Here is a 17096-nt window from a genome sequence, read left to right on the forward strand (position 1 = left end):
TCAAGCTGGATGAACCCACGCTCAAGCTGACAATCTCTGCGTTTCAAACCTGGGTCTTCAGCATTCCTGGCTGACACTATATCTACTGTGTCACTGCCTGATCAGGCTCTTTTAGTTTTGCTATTGTTTTGTCCTCATTCTTTAATGATGGTTATTTGTGCATAAAATTCTAGGTGTGCAGTTATATTCCCTCAGCACTTTTGAAGATTTTCTCTCTTATCCTATTGCTACCATTCAAAAGTTCACTATCATCTAAGCCTTATTCAGTGGGTAATCCACTTTATATCTCTGGGAAGATTTTAAAGGTTTTTCTTTAATGTTGACATCCTATGACTTCAATACTGTGTGTATTTCTTTTTATTTTTTTCTGCTCAATAATTTGAAAATTGTCTACTCTCTCTTCAAGTATCAATGGTGGTAGAAAATAGTAACACTAGGACACCCACATTCATGCACAGGCCACACTAGACTGTGAAAGGTCAATGAAGGAAAGATATTGTAATTACAGATTCACAGAGCACATGCGTAATGAATTGGGAATAGTTCAGGCTAAGAGGATCATAAAGGAGGAGGTCACGGGAAGGGAGGGAGTTGAAAAAAGTGTCCCACAGAAGCCACAAAATCTACGTTAAGATCTGGGCAGAGGACAGATCAAGACAGGGGACCTTGCTTCCTGATTTATTGTCAGCAATTTATAAATGAGCCATCAGTCTCTCCCTTGTGGGGGGATAGAATCCTAGCGCTCCCAAGCTAATTTAGTGAGAGGACATTACCTGACTTAAAAACTAGAGCGTTGACAATGCCATTGTTTTAAAATAAATAGTCTTAACTCATATGCATATATCTTAAAATACTATAATTAATTATTTCTTGTTTGTAAGATTTATAAAAATGGTATAGTGTTGAATAGAGTCTTTTATGACTTGAAATTATCAGTGAATATGTTTTTCAAGATTCACCCTCTTGAAAGGAGGTGAATTCACCCTTGTAAGGAGTAGCTGTTTGTTATTTATTCATTTTTATTGTTATGTGATACTGTAAATGGTTTATGTATTATAGTATAGTTTGCTTGGGTTACCATAACAAAATACCACCCACCAGGGTGCTTAAACAACAGAAATTTTCTCCCTGTTCTGAAAGCTGGAAGTCCAAGATCAAGGTACTGCTAACAGGGTTGCTTCCTGGTGAGACATACCTTTTTGGCTTGCAGATGGCTGTCTTCTCACTCTGTGTTCTCACATAGGCTTTGTCTGTGCAAACACACTCCTGATACCTCTTCCTCTTCATATAAGGACACCAGTCCTACTGGATTTGAGCTACACACTTATAACCTTATTTAACCTCTATGGCTTCGTTAAAGGCTTTAACTCCACATAGAGACATGTGTAAGGTTGGTTAAGTCATCAACATACAGATTTTGGGGGGACACAATTCAGTCTATAACATATCTTTTCCTGTTGAAGAACACTAGCCTCATTTTTCCAGGTTTTTGCTTTTATACTCAATGCTTCTATGAATATTTTTATACATATCTCTTGGGACTCATGAGCTAGAGTTTTTCTAAATACTAATAGTGAAACTGCTGACCCATAAGTTATGCAAAGGTTCAGATTCAGAAATTGGCACCAAATAATTTCCCAACGTGGTTGTATCATGTTTTACTCACACCGGAAGTGTCTATGTATTCCCAGGGATCCACATCCTTACTGTCAGTAGTTGTTATTATCAAACATCTTAATTTTTACCAATCTAGTGAGCATAAATGTTATCAAAGACTTTACATTATGTCATTAATTATAAAGAATTTTTTATTATTTTATTCACAATTTGTGTCTTATTTTCTTTTTATTGAATGTATTGGGGTGACACTAGTTAACAAAATTATACAGGTTTCAGGGGCACATGTGTCATATTTTTTGTGAAATTTCTACTTCATGCTAGTCTCCATTTTTCTTTTGGTTTGTACCTTTTAGAAACCTATTAGTGGACATTTTATTTGCATTTTAGATACAAAATCTTTACTGATTATATACATTCTTATAGCTTATATCTTATCATTCCCCTTATTTTTGACAGACCAAAGTTTTACATTTTAATGCAGTATAATTTATAAAAATTTCCTCCAAATTTAGTGTTTATTATGTCTTGTTCAAGATTCTTCCATGCCCAAGATCATAAACATATTTTTTCTTTATTGCTGTGTTTCCTAAGTTCTTTTTGTCAACCCCACTATAAAAAAGAATACTTAGAGTTAGACTTTAAAAAATCTTTCACTAATTTGTATCTTTGTTTTGTTTTGCTTTAAAGTTTTTATTTATTGATTTTATAGAGAGAGGAGGTAGAGAGAGAGAAGTTATCAACTCATAGTTGATAATTCATAGTTGCTTCACTTTAGTTGTTTCATTGCTTGCTTGTTGTATGTGCCTTGACCGAGCAGACCCAGGGTTTTGAACCAGTGACCGCAGCATTCCAGGTTGACACTTAAACCCAGTGCACCACCACAGGTCAGACTCACTAACCTGTATCTTGAAGGTTTTCAATGAGGCACATAAATTGGCAATTTGGATTAAAACAAATTTATTGAGAGGAGAATGCAAGGATAGGAAACAGGCCCAAGGGGATTCATTAACATTCTGTTAATGAATAATAAATAGCCTCCCCTGGACCAGTATTTCCAGGGGAGGCTATTTCCTCTGAAAAGATAAGTCCCTCTGATGGTAAGGGTAGCATAGAATAGAGGAGGAGAGGTCATGAAATAAGGAGACAGAGCACCCTCCCCCAGGACAAGGCTCTGGCTCCCTCTTGGCCCCATCCCAGGCTTGGCAGGATCTCCCTTAGGCAGCAGCTCTTACAATATGTACTTCATCCAGACACCTGCTGCTTTAGTCCTTTCCCCTAGACCCTAGCATTGTACATGAACATCTGGGCATCTAGACCCAAGAACTCAGTCTGACAACTGTTCCAGTGCAAGATGGACTATTTACCTGGGAAAATGTATGGCAGAAGCAGTTTCTCCTAATTCTTCAAAGGTATGTGAACAGGAAAGCCATCTTCTTGCTCCAAAGAAACTACCCAGAGACTATGTCAGCTCTCTGAGTCTATGGCATCAAGAGAAGACACATGGAACAATAGAAGGCACAGAAGGTCCCTGATACTTATCTTGGTCAGATTCCTCAGACTCTTACCTCACGTTAGCAAAAATTAAACCAAGTGATACCATTAGAAATTCCTGTCTTATTTTCAAATTTTTACAGGAACATTCCTGACCTTAAAACAATCCCAGGGAAGTCTGCATGGTCAGCCAGCTGGGCTTCTCACCATCTAAGGTAAGAGCATTGATTCTCTTTCAGGGAAATGTACAGACTCTAGAAATGTTGAGTTGAGAAACAAAGCCCAAGAACTTAACTACTCTGTTTTTCATATTCTCTAGTGCTTTAGGCTCTATATTTCTTTTCAAACTCCTCTACTCTTGGTTTTGTAAACATGATGAGGAACCAATGAGGATGATGAATCTGTGTGACATACCAGGCTTGGGTTTCTATTTCCTGACAAAGGATCAGTATATATCTTTAGATCTCATAGGGTTGGTGGCCTCTGGTAAAGCATTTTTGCATGAATCTGATAAAATAAACTTCCAAAGGTCCAGCTAAGAGCAGAAAATATGCCTGATTATAGGCTCTAATACCTCTTTTCATTAAAATCCTATGGACTCAGGACAGGCCAATAGAAACCAGTGAAATGTTAAAATACATACTTACTCTCTTGTTGTCTGTATCTTTCTCCAGTTTGTCAAACATAAACACTCTGATCATCATGAGCAAAGCCTCATCTGTTATTGTATTTCTAATTCCTCCTGGTCACATTTTATCATAACCTGTGTTTAAAAAGCACTTATGTTTGCATTTATCCTAAAGGTTTAAATCTAAAAAGAACAGCATCTCAAATATACCATCTCCTAGTCTCAGACAATCTAGAATTCTTCTCACCCAGGAACAAAGAGAATGTGGAGCTAGACAAGAGAAGTGACTAATTGTATACACATTAGCTCTTCCAAAGAGGCTTGTATCTATAGCCTTGAGTGATAAAAACAAGTGAGAACATATTTACATAATCTATTGAGACTGCATTATTAAAACATTTTTCTGTACCTATTTCAGAACTTCACATTTATAGTAGGTCTATGCAGAACATTAACTGAGTATTTAAATCTTGAGTCTAATGTTATAAGATAGGTCCAAAAATAATCAAGGGCATGGGTGCCAGAATATTGCTTCCTATTTAGAGAGTATTTAATCTTTCTGGAAAGATACAGTTTCATGTTTGATGATTGAATCATACTTTTGTGTTGTGATCTTTTAATGTTTAGCTATTATTGTGACACTTGTTCTTCATTCGGATGGTTCTTTATCAAGATACAATTAAAGAGTCATAAACTGTGAGATCAGGAGGTAAAGTAAGTTACCAGTGGGAAAGGTACTACCTTATTTGACTCATGTTGGCTCTCTCATGGGCCTTTGATATAAAAAACTAAGGGACCATTTTAGCAAAATTTCACTGAGTCTATTTGGTTGTAGGCAACTGAAAAACAGCAGAGAATGGTGCACTGGAACTCCACCCTGGGAAGTGGCTTCATTTTGATGGGGATTCTGAAGGACAGTGGGTCCCCTGAGCTGCTCTGTGCCACAATTGCAGTGCTGTACCTGCTGGCTCTGACCAGCAATGGCCTGCTGCTCCTGGTCATCACAATGGATACCCGGCTCCACACGCCCATGTATCTTCTACTTGGGCAGCTCTCACTCATGGACCTCCTCTTCACGTCTGTTGTCACTCCTAAGGCCCTTGTGGATTTTCTTTCTAATGAAAACATCATTTCGTTTGGGGGCTGTGCCTTTCAGATGTTTCTGGCACTGACCCTGGGTGGTGCAGAGGACCTCCTGCTGGCCTTCATGGCCTATGACAGGTATGTGGCCATTTGTCATCCTCTGAACTACACGGTCCTCATGAGTCCAAGGGTCTGCTGGCTCACGGTAATCACAACTTGGGTCATAGCATTCCTGAGTTCTCTAGGACATACTTTGTACACCATGCACTTCCCTTTCTGCACATCCCAGAAAATAAGTCACCTACTTTGTGAGATCCCACCTCTGCTGAAGTTGGCCTGTGCAGATACCTCCAGATATGAGCTCCTGGTGTATGTGACAGGTGTGACCTTCCTCTTGCTCCCTCTTTCTGTCATTGTTGCCTCCTACACACTAATCCTATTTACTGTGCTCCACATGCCCTCAAATAAAGGAAGGCAGAAAGCCCTAGTCACCTGTTCTTCCCACCTGACTGTGGTTGGGATGTTCTATGGAGCTGCCACATTCATGTATGTATTGCCCAGTTCCCTCCACAGCCCCAAGCAGGACAACATCATCTCTGTTTTCTACACGATTGTCACTCCAGCCCTGAATCCCCTCATCTACAGCCTGAGGAATAAGGAGGTCACAGGGGCCTTGAGGAGGCTCCTGAAAAAATACACACTGCAGCCACACTCCACCTTCTAGAAAGAAATCATGGCTTAGTTTTGAAATTTATTCCTCTTCAAACTCAGAATATTTCTACTAGAGTCAAGTACTTATGACAGAAGCACCACAGTGCAAAGTATATCTTTTAATAGAAAAATAAAGAATGTAACTTGACTTGTGAAATGCTCTTTTACATCTCTTTTCCATGAGGAAAATTATAAGTTATGAGTCACACTTTATTTAAAATTTACTCTGTTTATTTCCACTTAGCTACTAAGTTAAATACAGCTAGGGGCTTTTGACCACTTGGGACATAACATCTAACTTTAGGAGTCCAAACTCACCAATATTAGAGCCAAAGAAACGAAGGTTTCAGTTGGAAGCCTAAGCAAAAGTCACTTATCAGGAAAGGGATCCTTGAATAGACACATATTTTAGACCAACTGTCCTTGATAAAGATCATGTAGGCAGCCTAGTTTAATGCCCAAACTACTAGTAGTCTGCAGGTGTTTGCTTCACATTCAGTCCTCTTTTTTACAAACATCAGCCATTATGGAACCTTCCCCACCTGGGCACTCCAATGGGTGTTTTTTGTTTGTCTTTATGTTTTTGACATGGAGATTTTTTTATAAGGCTTTAAATACAAATATTACTGAAATTAATAAAATAGGAAGTTAGAGCAGCTCATTGGCAAGGTCCATGGTAAACAACTATGATTATTCCTTGTCAGTAAACAAACAAAGACACAAAACAAAACTGGTTTTCTATTATCTTAAGGTTGTCTTCAAGCAGCCCTACAATTAATTGCAAAGGGTTTATATGCTTAATATGTGCGGGTATATGAGTTTGTGTATTTGTGTTAAAAAAGGAGAGGTGAACATATAAATTCATTTCCTAGTAGCTTAAATATGTTATGCTGCTACAATTTGTTAATAAGTCTGGAAATATTTAAACAAAAGCTGTGAGTTATTTTGAAGCTTCAAATCACATAATTCATCTGAGTGGCACTATTTTTGAGAATGCTGCATTTTCTTGAAAATTTGCTCTTTTTTTCTCAAAAATAAAACAACTTTAACAATAAAAAATGTTCTCTTTAAAAACATTAAGAACAGTAAGAATACTAGAAGTAGGCAAAAGCAACTAAAATCTCCATACACAGAGGTAATCTCTACACACATTTAGATATATTTCCTTTCATTTTTAATTCAGGTGTGCATTTTACTGAGTTGATTTGTGCATGTAGAATAGAGTTTTTTTCACTTATTAAAATGTAGCGATTTCCCCCCTACATTATATGGTGGCAGTATACAGCAGTGACAAAGAACTTGGCGTCAGTTATCTGAGTGTTAAGGTTTAAATTAAACACATTGCCACTTATTTATACAGCAGTCCTCCCACCCACTAGCTGCAGTTTTGCTTTCCATGGTGTCAGTTACTGGGGTTAATCGTAGTCTGAAAATATGAAACTAAAAATTTCAGGAATAATTCATAAATTTTAAATTACACACCATTCTGAGGAGCAATGATGAAATCTCACGCTGTCCTCCCCAGAACATGAACTATGCCTTTGTCCAGGGTCTCCACACTGTAGACACTCACATCAGTTATTCAGGTAGAAGCCATCTTGGTTATCAGATTGGCTGTTGCAGTGCTCGTGTTCTAGTAATTCTTATTTTACTCCATAATGACCCCAAAGCACTAGAGTGGTGATGCTGGCAATTTAATTATGCCAAAGAGCAGCTGTAAAATGCGTCCTTTCAGTGTAAAGATGAAAATTATCTATTTAAGGCATTGCATCATCTCACCTCGTCACAGGGGTGAATATAATATAATAAGTTATATTGAGAGAGAAAGAGAGAGCCACATTCACATAACGTTTATTACAGTACATTGTTCTATTATAATATTGGTTATTGTTGTTAATCTCTTACTGTGCCTCATTACAGAGTTTGGTATTATCCACAGTTTCAAACATCCACTGAGGAATGTATTCCTCAAGACTAAGTGGAGACTACTGTGTATAACTTTGAGCATATACCTTAGTTTAATCATCTATAAACTATAAATTGGCAGTAATTCTAAGTCCTGACTCATAATTGTTGTGAGGATTAAATAAGTTAGTAAATATAAATGAACGGTATTTAGAACACCTGGCATGTAATGAATATTTAATAAATCTTAACTCCTACATGAGTAAATAGCCTTGAAAATACTTTTATGTGGTAACATAACATTACATCATATGGATGATTTGTAATAGAATTGGCTATTTCATCACTATTATAAATTTAATAATGGTTGTAGTGTTGTGCATGTATGTGTATATAAAAACAACAATGTTGATCTCCTAGTGTATAACTAATATTTTTTCTTACAATAAATTTTTATGAATAGAATTACTAAAACCAATGTCAAAAATCTATTTAATTTTCTTAATACAAAAAGATACTGAATATTCTAAATGTTAAACATTTTTGTATTTTTTTTTTTTTTTTTTTTTTTTAAATAAATTTTTATTAATGGTAATGGGATGACATTAATAAATCAGGGTACATATATTCAAAGAAAACATGTCTAGGTTATTTTGTCATCAAATTATGTTGCACACCCCTCGCCCAAAGTCAGATTGTCCTCCGTCACCCTCTATCTAGTTCTCTGTGCCCCTCCCCCCTCCCCCTAACTCTCTCCCTCCCTCCCTCCCGTGTCCTCCCTCCCCCCCCCACCCTTGGTAACCACCACACTCTTGTCCATGTCTCTTAGTCTCATTTTTATGTTCCACCAATGTATGGAATCATGTAGTTCTTGTTTTTTTCTGATTTGCTTATTTCACTCCTTATAATGTTATCAAGATCCCACCATTTTGCTGTAAATGATCTGATGTCATCATTTCTTATGGCTGAGTAGTATTCCATAGTGTATATGTGCCACATCTTCTTTATCCAGTCTTCTATTGAAGGGCTTTTTGGTTGTTTCCATGTCTTGGCCACTGTGAACAGTGCTGCAATGAACATGGGGCTACATGTGTCTTCACGTATCAATGTTTCTGAGGTTTTGGGGTATATACCCAGTAGAGGGATTGCTGGGTCATAAGGTAGTTCTATTTGCAGTTTTTTGAGGAACCACCATACTTTCCTCCATAATGGTTGTACTACTTTACAGTCCCACCAACAGTGAATGAGGGTTCCTTTTTCTCCACAGCCTCTCCAACATTTGCTATTACCCGTCTTGTTGATAATAGCTAATCTAACAGGGGTGAGGTGGTATCTCATTGTAGTTTTGATTTGCATTTCTCTAATAACTAATGAAGCTGAGCATCTTTTCATATATCTGTTGGCCATTTGTATCTCTTCCTGGGAGAAGTGTCTGTTCATGTCCTCTTCCCATTTTTTTATTGGATTGTTTGTTTGTTTGTTGTTGAGTTTTATGAGTTCTTTGTAAATTTTGGATATTAGGCCCTTATCTGAGCTGTTGTTTGAAAATATCAGTTCCCATATAGTTGGCTGTCTGTTTATTTTGATATCAGTTTCTCTTGCTGAGCAAAAACTTTTAATTCTGATGTAGTCCCATTCATTTATCTTTGCCTTCACTTCTCTTGCCATTGGAGTCAAGTTCATAAAATGTTCTTTAAAACCCAGGTCCATGATTTTAGTACCTATGTCTTCTTCTATGTACTTTATTGTTTCAGGTCTTATATTTAGGTCTTTGATCCATTTTGAATTAATTTTAGTACACGGGGACAGGCTGTAGTCGAGTTTCATTCTTTTGCATGTGGCTTTCCAGTTTTCCCAACACCATTTGTTGAAGAGGCTTTCTTTTCTCCATTGTGTGTTGTTGGCCCCTTTATCAAAGATTATTTGACCATATATCTGTGGTTTTATTTCTGGGCTTTCTATTCTGTTCCATTGGTCTGAGTGTCTATTTTTTTGCCAATACCATGCTGTTTTGATTATCGTGGCCCTATAATATAGTTTAAAGTCAGGTATTGTAATGCCCCCAGCTTCATTCTTTTTCCTTAGGATTGTTTTGGCTATTCGGGGTTTTTTATAGTTCCATATAAATCTGATGATTTTTTGTTCCATTTCTTTAAAAAATCTCATAGGGATTTTGATGGGAATTGCATTAAATTTGTATATTGCTTTGGGTAATATGGCCATTTTGATTATATTTATTCTTCCTATCCAGGAACAAGGAATATTTTTCCATCTCATTGTATCTTTTTCGATTTCCCTTAACAATGCTTTGTAATTTTCATTATATAGGTCCTTTACGTTCTTTGTTATGTTTATTCCTAGGTATTTTATTTTTTTTGTTGCAATCGTGAAGGGGATTATTTTTTTGAGTTCGTTTTCTAATATTTCATTGTTGGCATATAGAAAGGCTATGGACTTTTGTATGTTAATTTTGTATCCTGCGATCTTACTGTATTGGTTTATTGTTTCTAATAATCTTTTTGTGGAGTCCTTCGGGTTTTCGATGTATAGGATCATATCATCAGCAAAAAGTGATAGCTTTACTTCTTCTTTTTCCGATATGGATGCCTTTTATTTCTTTGTCTTGTCTGATTGCTCTGGCCAGAACTTCTAGCACCACGTTGAATAAGAGTGGAGAGAGTGGACAACCCTGTCTTGTTCCTGATTTAAGATAGAAAGTCCTCAGTTTTATGCCGTTTAATAGGATGTTGGCTGATGGTTTATCATATATGGCCTTTATCATGTTGAGATATTTTCCTTCTATACCCATTTTGTTGAGAGTCTTAAACATAAAATTGTGTTGTATTTTATCAAAAGCCTTTTCTGCATCTATTGATAAGATCATGTGGTTTTTGTTCTTTGTTTTGTTGATATGGTGTATTACGTTAACCGTTTTGCGTATGTTGAACCATCCTTGAGATTCTGGGATGAATCCCACTTGATCATGATGTATTATTTTTTTTAATATGTTGTTGTATTCGGTTTGCCAGTATTTTGTTTAGTATTTTAGCATCTGTATTCATTAGAGATATTGGTCTGTAGTTTTCTTTCTTTGTGCCATCCTTGCCAGGTTTTGGTATGAGGGTTATGTTGGCTTCATAAAATGTGTTTGGAAGTATTGCTTCTTCTTCAATTTTTTGGAAGACTTTGAGTAGAATAGGAACCAAGTCTTCTTTGAATGTTTGATAGAATTCACTAGTATAACCGTCTGGGCCTGGACTTTTATTTTTGGGGAGGTTTTTTAATAGTTTTTTCTATTTCCTCCCTGCTGATTGGTCTGTTTAGGCTTTCTGCTTCTTCATGACTCAGTCTAGGAAGGTTGTATTGTTCTAGGAATTTATCCATTTCTTCTAGATTGTTGTATTTGGTGGCATATAATTTTTCATAGTATTCTACAATAATTCTTTGTATTTCTATGATGTCTGTGGTGATCTCTCCTCTTTCATTTTGGATTTTATTTACTTGAGTCCTGTGTCTTTTTTCCTTGGTGAGTCTTGCTAAGGGTTTGTCAATTTTGTTGATCTTTTCAAAGAACCAGCTCCTTGTTTTATTGATTTTTTCTATAGTTTTTCTGTTCTCTATTTCATTTATTTCTGCTCTGATTTTTATTATTTCCTTTCTTCGGCTGGTTTTGGGTTGTCTTTGTTCTTCTTTTTCTAGTTCCTTGAGGTGTGAAGTTAAGTGGTTTACTTCGGCTCTCTCTTGTTTGTTCATATAGGCCTGAAGTGATATGAACTTTCCTCTTATTACTGCTTTTGCTGCGTCCCAGAGATTCTGATATGTCGTATTTTCATTTTCATTTGTCTGTATATATCTTTTGATTTCTGCACTTATTTCTTCTTTGACCCATTCATTTTTTAGAAGTATGTTGTTTAGTTTCCACATTTTTGTGGGTTTTTCCCCCTCTTTTTTGCAGTTGAATTCTAGTTTCAAGGCTTTATGATCAGAAAATATGCTTGGTACAATTTCAATTTTTTTAAATTTGCTGATATTGTCTTTGTGGCCCAACATATGGTCAATTCTTGAGAATGTTCCATGTACACTAGAGAAAAATGTATACTCTGTCGCTTTGGGATGAAGTGTCCTGTAGATGTCTATCATATCCAGGTGTTCTAGTATTTCGTTTTAAGGCCACTATATCTTTATTGATTCTCTGTTTGGATGACCGATCTAGAGCCGTCAGCGGTGTATTGAGGTCTCCAAGTATGATTGTATTTTTGTTAGTTTTTGTTTTAAGGTCAATAAGTAGCTGTCTTATATATTTTGGTGCTCCTTGGTTTGGTGCATATATATTAAGGATTGTTATGTCTTCTTGATTCAACTTCCCCTTAATCATTATGAAATGACCATTTTTGTCTCTGAGTACTTTTTCTGTCTTGTAGTCAGCATTATTAGATATGAGTATTGCTACACCTGCTTTTTTTTGGGTGTTGTTTGCTTGGAGTATTGTTTTCCAGCCTTTCACTTTGAATTTGTTTTTATCCTTGTTGCTTAGATGTGTTTCTTGTAGGCAGCATATAGTTAGATTTTCTTTTTTAATCCATTCTGCTACTCTGTGTCTTTTTATTGGTAAGTTTAATCCATTTACATTTAGTGTAATTATTGATACTTGTGGGTTCCCTACTGCCATTTTATAAATTGCTTTCTGTTAGTTTTGTATCTAGTTTGATTCTTCTCTTTTGTTTTTCTATCATTTGTTTTTGTTTGTTTGTGTTCCATACTTCTTTCCTCTGTTGCTACCTTTTTTAAGTCAAGTGTTTTTGTGGTGGTTTTTTTAAGGGTGGTTACCGTTAAGTAATGAAAAGGGTACCTACCATATTCATTGTAGTACCCTATCTTATAAGTATTTCTGCACTTCATCGTCCTTTGCTACTGTTAATCTCCATCCTCTCCCCCCTTTTTTTCCTTTGTTGTCACAGTTTAAGTTTGGTTTATTGTGTTCTTGGTGGAGCTGTTACTTGTGGTGTTGTTTTCTTTTGTTCTTTGAATCTGGTTGGAAAACCCCCTTTAGTATTTCCTGGAGTGGGGGCTTTCTGTTGATAAATTCTCTCATCTTTTCTGTATTTGTGAATGTTTTTATATCTCCTTCATACTTGAAGGATAGCTTTGATGGGTATAGTATTCTTGGCTGAAAGTTCCTCTCTTTCAGGGCTTTAAATATTGGGGTCCACTCTCTTCTAGCTTGTAGAGTTTCTGCTGAGAAATCTGATGATAATCTAATAGGCCTTCCTTTATATGTTGTACTCTTCTTTTCCCTGGCTGCCTTGAGAATTTTTTCTTTGTCATTGGTTTGTGTCATCTTTATTATGATGTGCCTTGGAGTGGGTTTGTTGGGGTTAAGAAAACTTGGTGTTCTGTTTGCTTCTTGAATTTGAGGCTTTAGTTCCTTCCACAGGCTTGGGAAGTTCTCGTCTATTATTTGTTTGAGTATATTCTCCATTCCATTTTCTCTCTCTTCTCCCTCTGATATACCTATTATTCTTATGTTATTCTTTCTGATGGAGTCAGACAATTCCTGTAGGGCTTTCTCATTTTTTATTATTTTTGAGTCTCTTTCTTCTTCTCTCTGTTGTGCCTCAAGTTGTTTGTCTTCTATTTCACTAATCCTATCTTCAATCTGGGCTGTTCTGTTAGCTAAGCTTGTTACCTCGTTTTTCAGCTCGTGAATTGAGTTTTCATTTCTGTTTGATTTGTTTTTATAGTTTCAATTTCCTTGGTAATATATTCTTTGTGTTCATTGAGTTGTTTTCTGATCTCCCTATATTGCCTTTCTGTGTTTTCTTGTATCTCTCTGAGTATTTTTAAGATTTCTATTTTAAATTCTCTGTCATTTAGCTCCAAGGCTTCCAATATGTTAAGTCTTTTCTCCATAGATTTTTCCACATCTATTTGTGTTACCTCTCTTTCTTTTGTATCCATAATATTCGATTTCCTCTTTCTTATCGGCATCTGAGGGTAGTCTTATTGATAGCACTAATTAGAATTAATAAAGAGTAAAAGAAAAAAAAAAAAAAAAAAAAAAAAGGGTTAAACACCCCACAAAAAAAAACAGTAATAATTTATTATTTCCCCCTTTTTTTCTCTCTTCTCTTTTCTTCCTCTTTCCTCCTCAGGGAAATATCATGCCTATAATGGAGGGCCTGATTTGGGGTGAAGAGTTCAAAGGGCAAAAAAAGGGAATAGGGACCTACTAAATGCAAAAAAAAAAAAAAAAAAAAAGGAAGAAAATCTTAGACAAGCATAAGATGATTTGCTTGTAAGTGATGGTCAACTAAGAGATATAATGAGAGGGATAAGAGGGAACCAGAAAAATGGACCAAAAAAGAATAATAAACAAGAAAAATAAAAATAATAAGTAAAAATCTGTTGTGTTAAGTGGAGCGAAGACTAAATACAATGGAGACCTTGGGTTGGGAGGACCCAAAATGCCACAAAAATAAACAAACAAGAGAAAAAAAATAAAAACAAAAGCAAAAAAGAGAAATAAATCCAAAAAAAAGCCTTGAGTCCCAAATTAACTAATTTGTTCGTGATTGAGGATTATATGGGAGGAAAGTAAAATGAGAAAAGAAAAACGAATAGAAAGGAAAAAATAAGAAAAGAGAAAAACGAAGGAAGAAATAAAATAGGAGGAGAAAAAAACAAAATAAAGCAAGACAAAAAAAAACAAAAAAAAACAAAAGAGGAGAGAGTGAGAGTTAAGTGTGTTGGAGTATAACCTTAAAGGAGGGTGAGGATGAAGAAGAAAAATAAAATGCAACACTCATGGGTAGTGTAGTTCAAGAAAGGGGAAGCATAAGATGGGAAGAGAATAGAAGGACCGAGGTGGAGGAAATAAAGGCAAAAAGATAGAAGAAACAGACAATAACAACAACAACAAAAAAAAATTAGTGGATCAAGTTGTAAAGTCTGTGGGTTTTTCTTGATTTTGAGAGGTTAACTTCTTCCTTTTTCTTTTCTCTCCCTCTTCCTAGTCGGTGACTCTGTACCCCAGGCTCTGCCCCTGTGTCACTCTTAGGTAGGGATTTGCAGTTGATGGGATTCTATGGCTATGTCATATAATTGGCTTTAGTCTTGCTGGAAGTAAAGGCTTGTTGGCGTTTGCAGGGTCCAACGATGAGAGAGTTTGCTTTCCTGGATTCTCTCTCCTAGTCCCCCCTTTCTGAATTAGCAGCCTGGTGATCCAGCTATAAGGCTGCAACTGCTTCTGCCTGGGGAGTAAGAGGCTCAAAGAGCTGGGAAATCCCCACTCTATCCCCACTCAGTGCAAGGCTTTGGGAAAGGCTCTGACAGTCAGGGCCTCCAGTGTAATCAGGCGGGGGTGGGAGTCAATTGTTGTCAAGGTGACTGTTCAGCGCCTATCATTTAGTTGGACCTCTCAACCCAGGCTTTCCACACTTTGTAGCCTGTTTTTGCAGGATGAAGAGGCACTAGTCTCTGCTTACGACTAGTGTAGTATAGACCTTATTATCTGCCAAGTCCTTCTTGTTAGCGTTTATCCCTGAATATGGAGGCTCTATCAATCAGAAGTTGCCCCCGCCCCTTTAGCGAGAGGCACTAAAAAATATCACGCCTCTTGTCTTGGATCGCTGAACTGAGAGAGATCTTATCAATTAGAACCGAGGGTGCGCAGATTTTATGGGTTAAGCTAATTTCAGTGATTGGGTCGCAGCTGTGTTTCTGAAGGTGTTTTAGGCTGCCTGCGCGCGCCCCTCCCCCAACGCTTGATTGTTAGCTTGAATGGCTGGGTGAGGTGCCCCGCCCATGGAGAGAATCTCCCAAGCCTCTCCCGCTCGCCCCGCCGCTGGCGGCCGGACCGCACCAGGCGCAGGATAATGGAGCCCCCTGGGTGTGCGGGCCAGCAGGGTGCCCTGGGCGCGTGGAATGCCCAAGGCACGCGCGCGAATGTGGCGCTCCGGGCACCGGTGGCCGGCGACCCCCACTCGCAGTGTGCGGGCCGCTGGGAACGTCAGCAGTTCTCAACCGGACCGGGCGCGCGCGCGGCGGGTCGTGGCGGCCGCTCGCGGTGCCGGTGGCGGTTCGCGGGGGTTCTCGGGGGTTCGCGGCAGCTCGCGGTCGGCGGCTCGCGGCGGCTTGCGATTCCCAAGTATATGGGCTGACTCACCGCAGGCGCACTCCCTGGCGGCTTGAATGAGCGTCGCTGTGGTAGCTTCCTCCACACCCTCGTCTCTCAGATTCAAGTGATAACAGTCCTTTTGCTTTCAGTTTGTGTGGAACTCCGGAATGCTCCGAGGATAAATTTTTCTGTTTCTAGTTGATAGATTTGTTGTGATTTAGGGGAGAGCTGTCGGACGCGCTTCTCACGGCGCCATTTCCGTGACGTCACTCTCCCATTTTTGTATTTTTACCAGGAATATGTAAGTGTACTTAACTCTCCACACCTTGCCCATGTTAAATTTAACATATAAACAGTCTTTACTATTTTATCAGGTATACCACTTAAATCGATTGTTTTAATTTGCATAAATAATTTATTTATATTTTTCATACTGAGTTGGCAGAGTTCTTTACAGATTAGGGATACCCATATGTTGATTGTTATATTTATGGTAATAACTTTTTGCAAAATTTGTTGTTATTTGACTTTTTAGTATTGCCATGGTTAAAAATTTTAGACAAAGAGGTATTAAAAATATTTGTGTTGTGCCTGATCTTTGGTTGCGCAGTGAATAAAGCCTTGACCTGGAACGCTGAGGTTGCTGTTTCAAAACCTTGACTTGCCCAGTCAAGCACATATAGGAGTTCATGCTTCTTGCTTCTCCCCCCCTTCTTTCTCTCTCTTTCTCTCTCTCTCTCTTCTCTCTTAAATAAATAAAGTCTTGAAAATAAAATAAATAAAAATATTTGTGTTGTAATATCTATTCATCTTATCTTTCTTTTTTTCTTTCAGTGATTTTACTGTTTGTACATAATTTTCTACTCTATCTTTTTATAACAATTTATTTATTTTATTTTTCTTAGTCAATTTACAATTTGCTTTTAGGTTTTATATAATTTTCTAATTTATCTTGACGTGGTGAGGTTTTAACTTTGTTTTCAAACTTACCCCTTTTCTATTGATATTTTAAATAATACTTCCCTGTTCTGTTAATTTCTTCTATTTCTTTCATCATATTATATCCTCATAAATATAGTAATAAGTGGCATTTCTTGGCTATTTAGTTCTAGCTTTCTTTCTTTATTCTTTCTCAAGATACGTGGTTTAATTATCTACTTCATAAGTGTTCTCTGGTAATATGATTGTGAATATATTCAACTAATACATTAATTTATAACTTTGGCATTTTTCCCCGAATATTCAGTCATGCCTTCCAGACACAGTGCACTATTATACTTCCTGGACCCAGTCTTGGATTGTTCTTTTTGTGTGTGTGTGACAGAGGGAGAGAGAGACAGAGAGAGGAACAGATAAGGAAAGACAGAAAGGGAGAGATGAGAAGGATCAATTCTTTGTTGCTCTTGATTCAATCTCCTGCTAATCTGTTCTTCTCTCCTCCTTTTCCAGATAGATTAATAACCACCACACACACAATGGATCAAACTAAAAATAAATATTAATATTTTTTTCTTTATTCATTACTGTCCACATGGAAATCCT

At 37.2% G+C, this 17096-nt stretch overlaps 2 protein-coding genes across 2 annotated transcripts in view; both read left to right on the forward strand.

The window, feature by feature from the left end:
* The first annotated feature begins 2939 nt into the window (after positions 1-2939).
* The window catches only part of LOC136318485 (olfactory receptor 2AG1-like), a 68619-nt gene continuing 54462 nt past the window's right edge, over positions 2940-17096 (forward strand). Inside the window, exons 1-2 of the mRNA XM_066250851.1 lie at positions 2940-3029; positions 3255-3326. The gene's annotated coding sequence lies outside the window, so the exon portion shown is untranslated. The remainder of the gene's footprint in view (positions 3030-3254; positions 3327-17096) is intronic.
* Positions 4590-7938, forward strand: LOC136318487 (olfactory receptor 2AG2-like). Its single transcript, XM_066250853.1, has one exon. It carries the CDS (start codon positions 4596-4598, stop codon positions 5544-5546), a length of 951 nt encoding a protein of 316 aa, XP_066106950.1. The 5' UTR covers positions 4590-4595; the 3' UTR covers positions 5547-7938.

The sequence above is a fragment of the Saccopteryx bilineata genome, chromosome 1 (genome assembly GCF_036850765.1).
Source record: "Saccopteryx bilineata isolate mSacBil1 chromosome 1, mSacBil1_pri_phased_curated, whole genome shotgun sequence".
NCBI classification, from domain to species: Eukaryota; Metazoa; Chordata; class Mammalia; order Chiroptera; family Emballonuridae; genus Saccopteryx; species Saccopteryx bilineata.

Coding starts and splice junctions, on each gene's coding strand:
- LOC136318487 (XM_066250853.1), top strand. CDS start 4,596: ATGGTGCACTGGAACTCCACCCTGGGAAGTGGCTTCATTTTGATGGGG.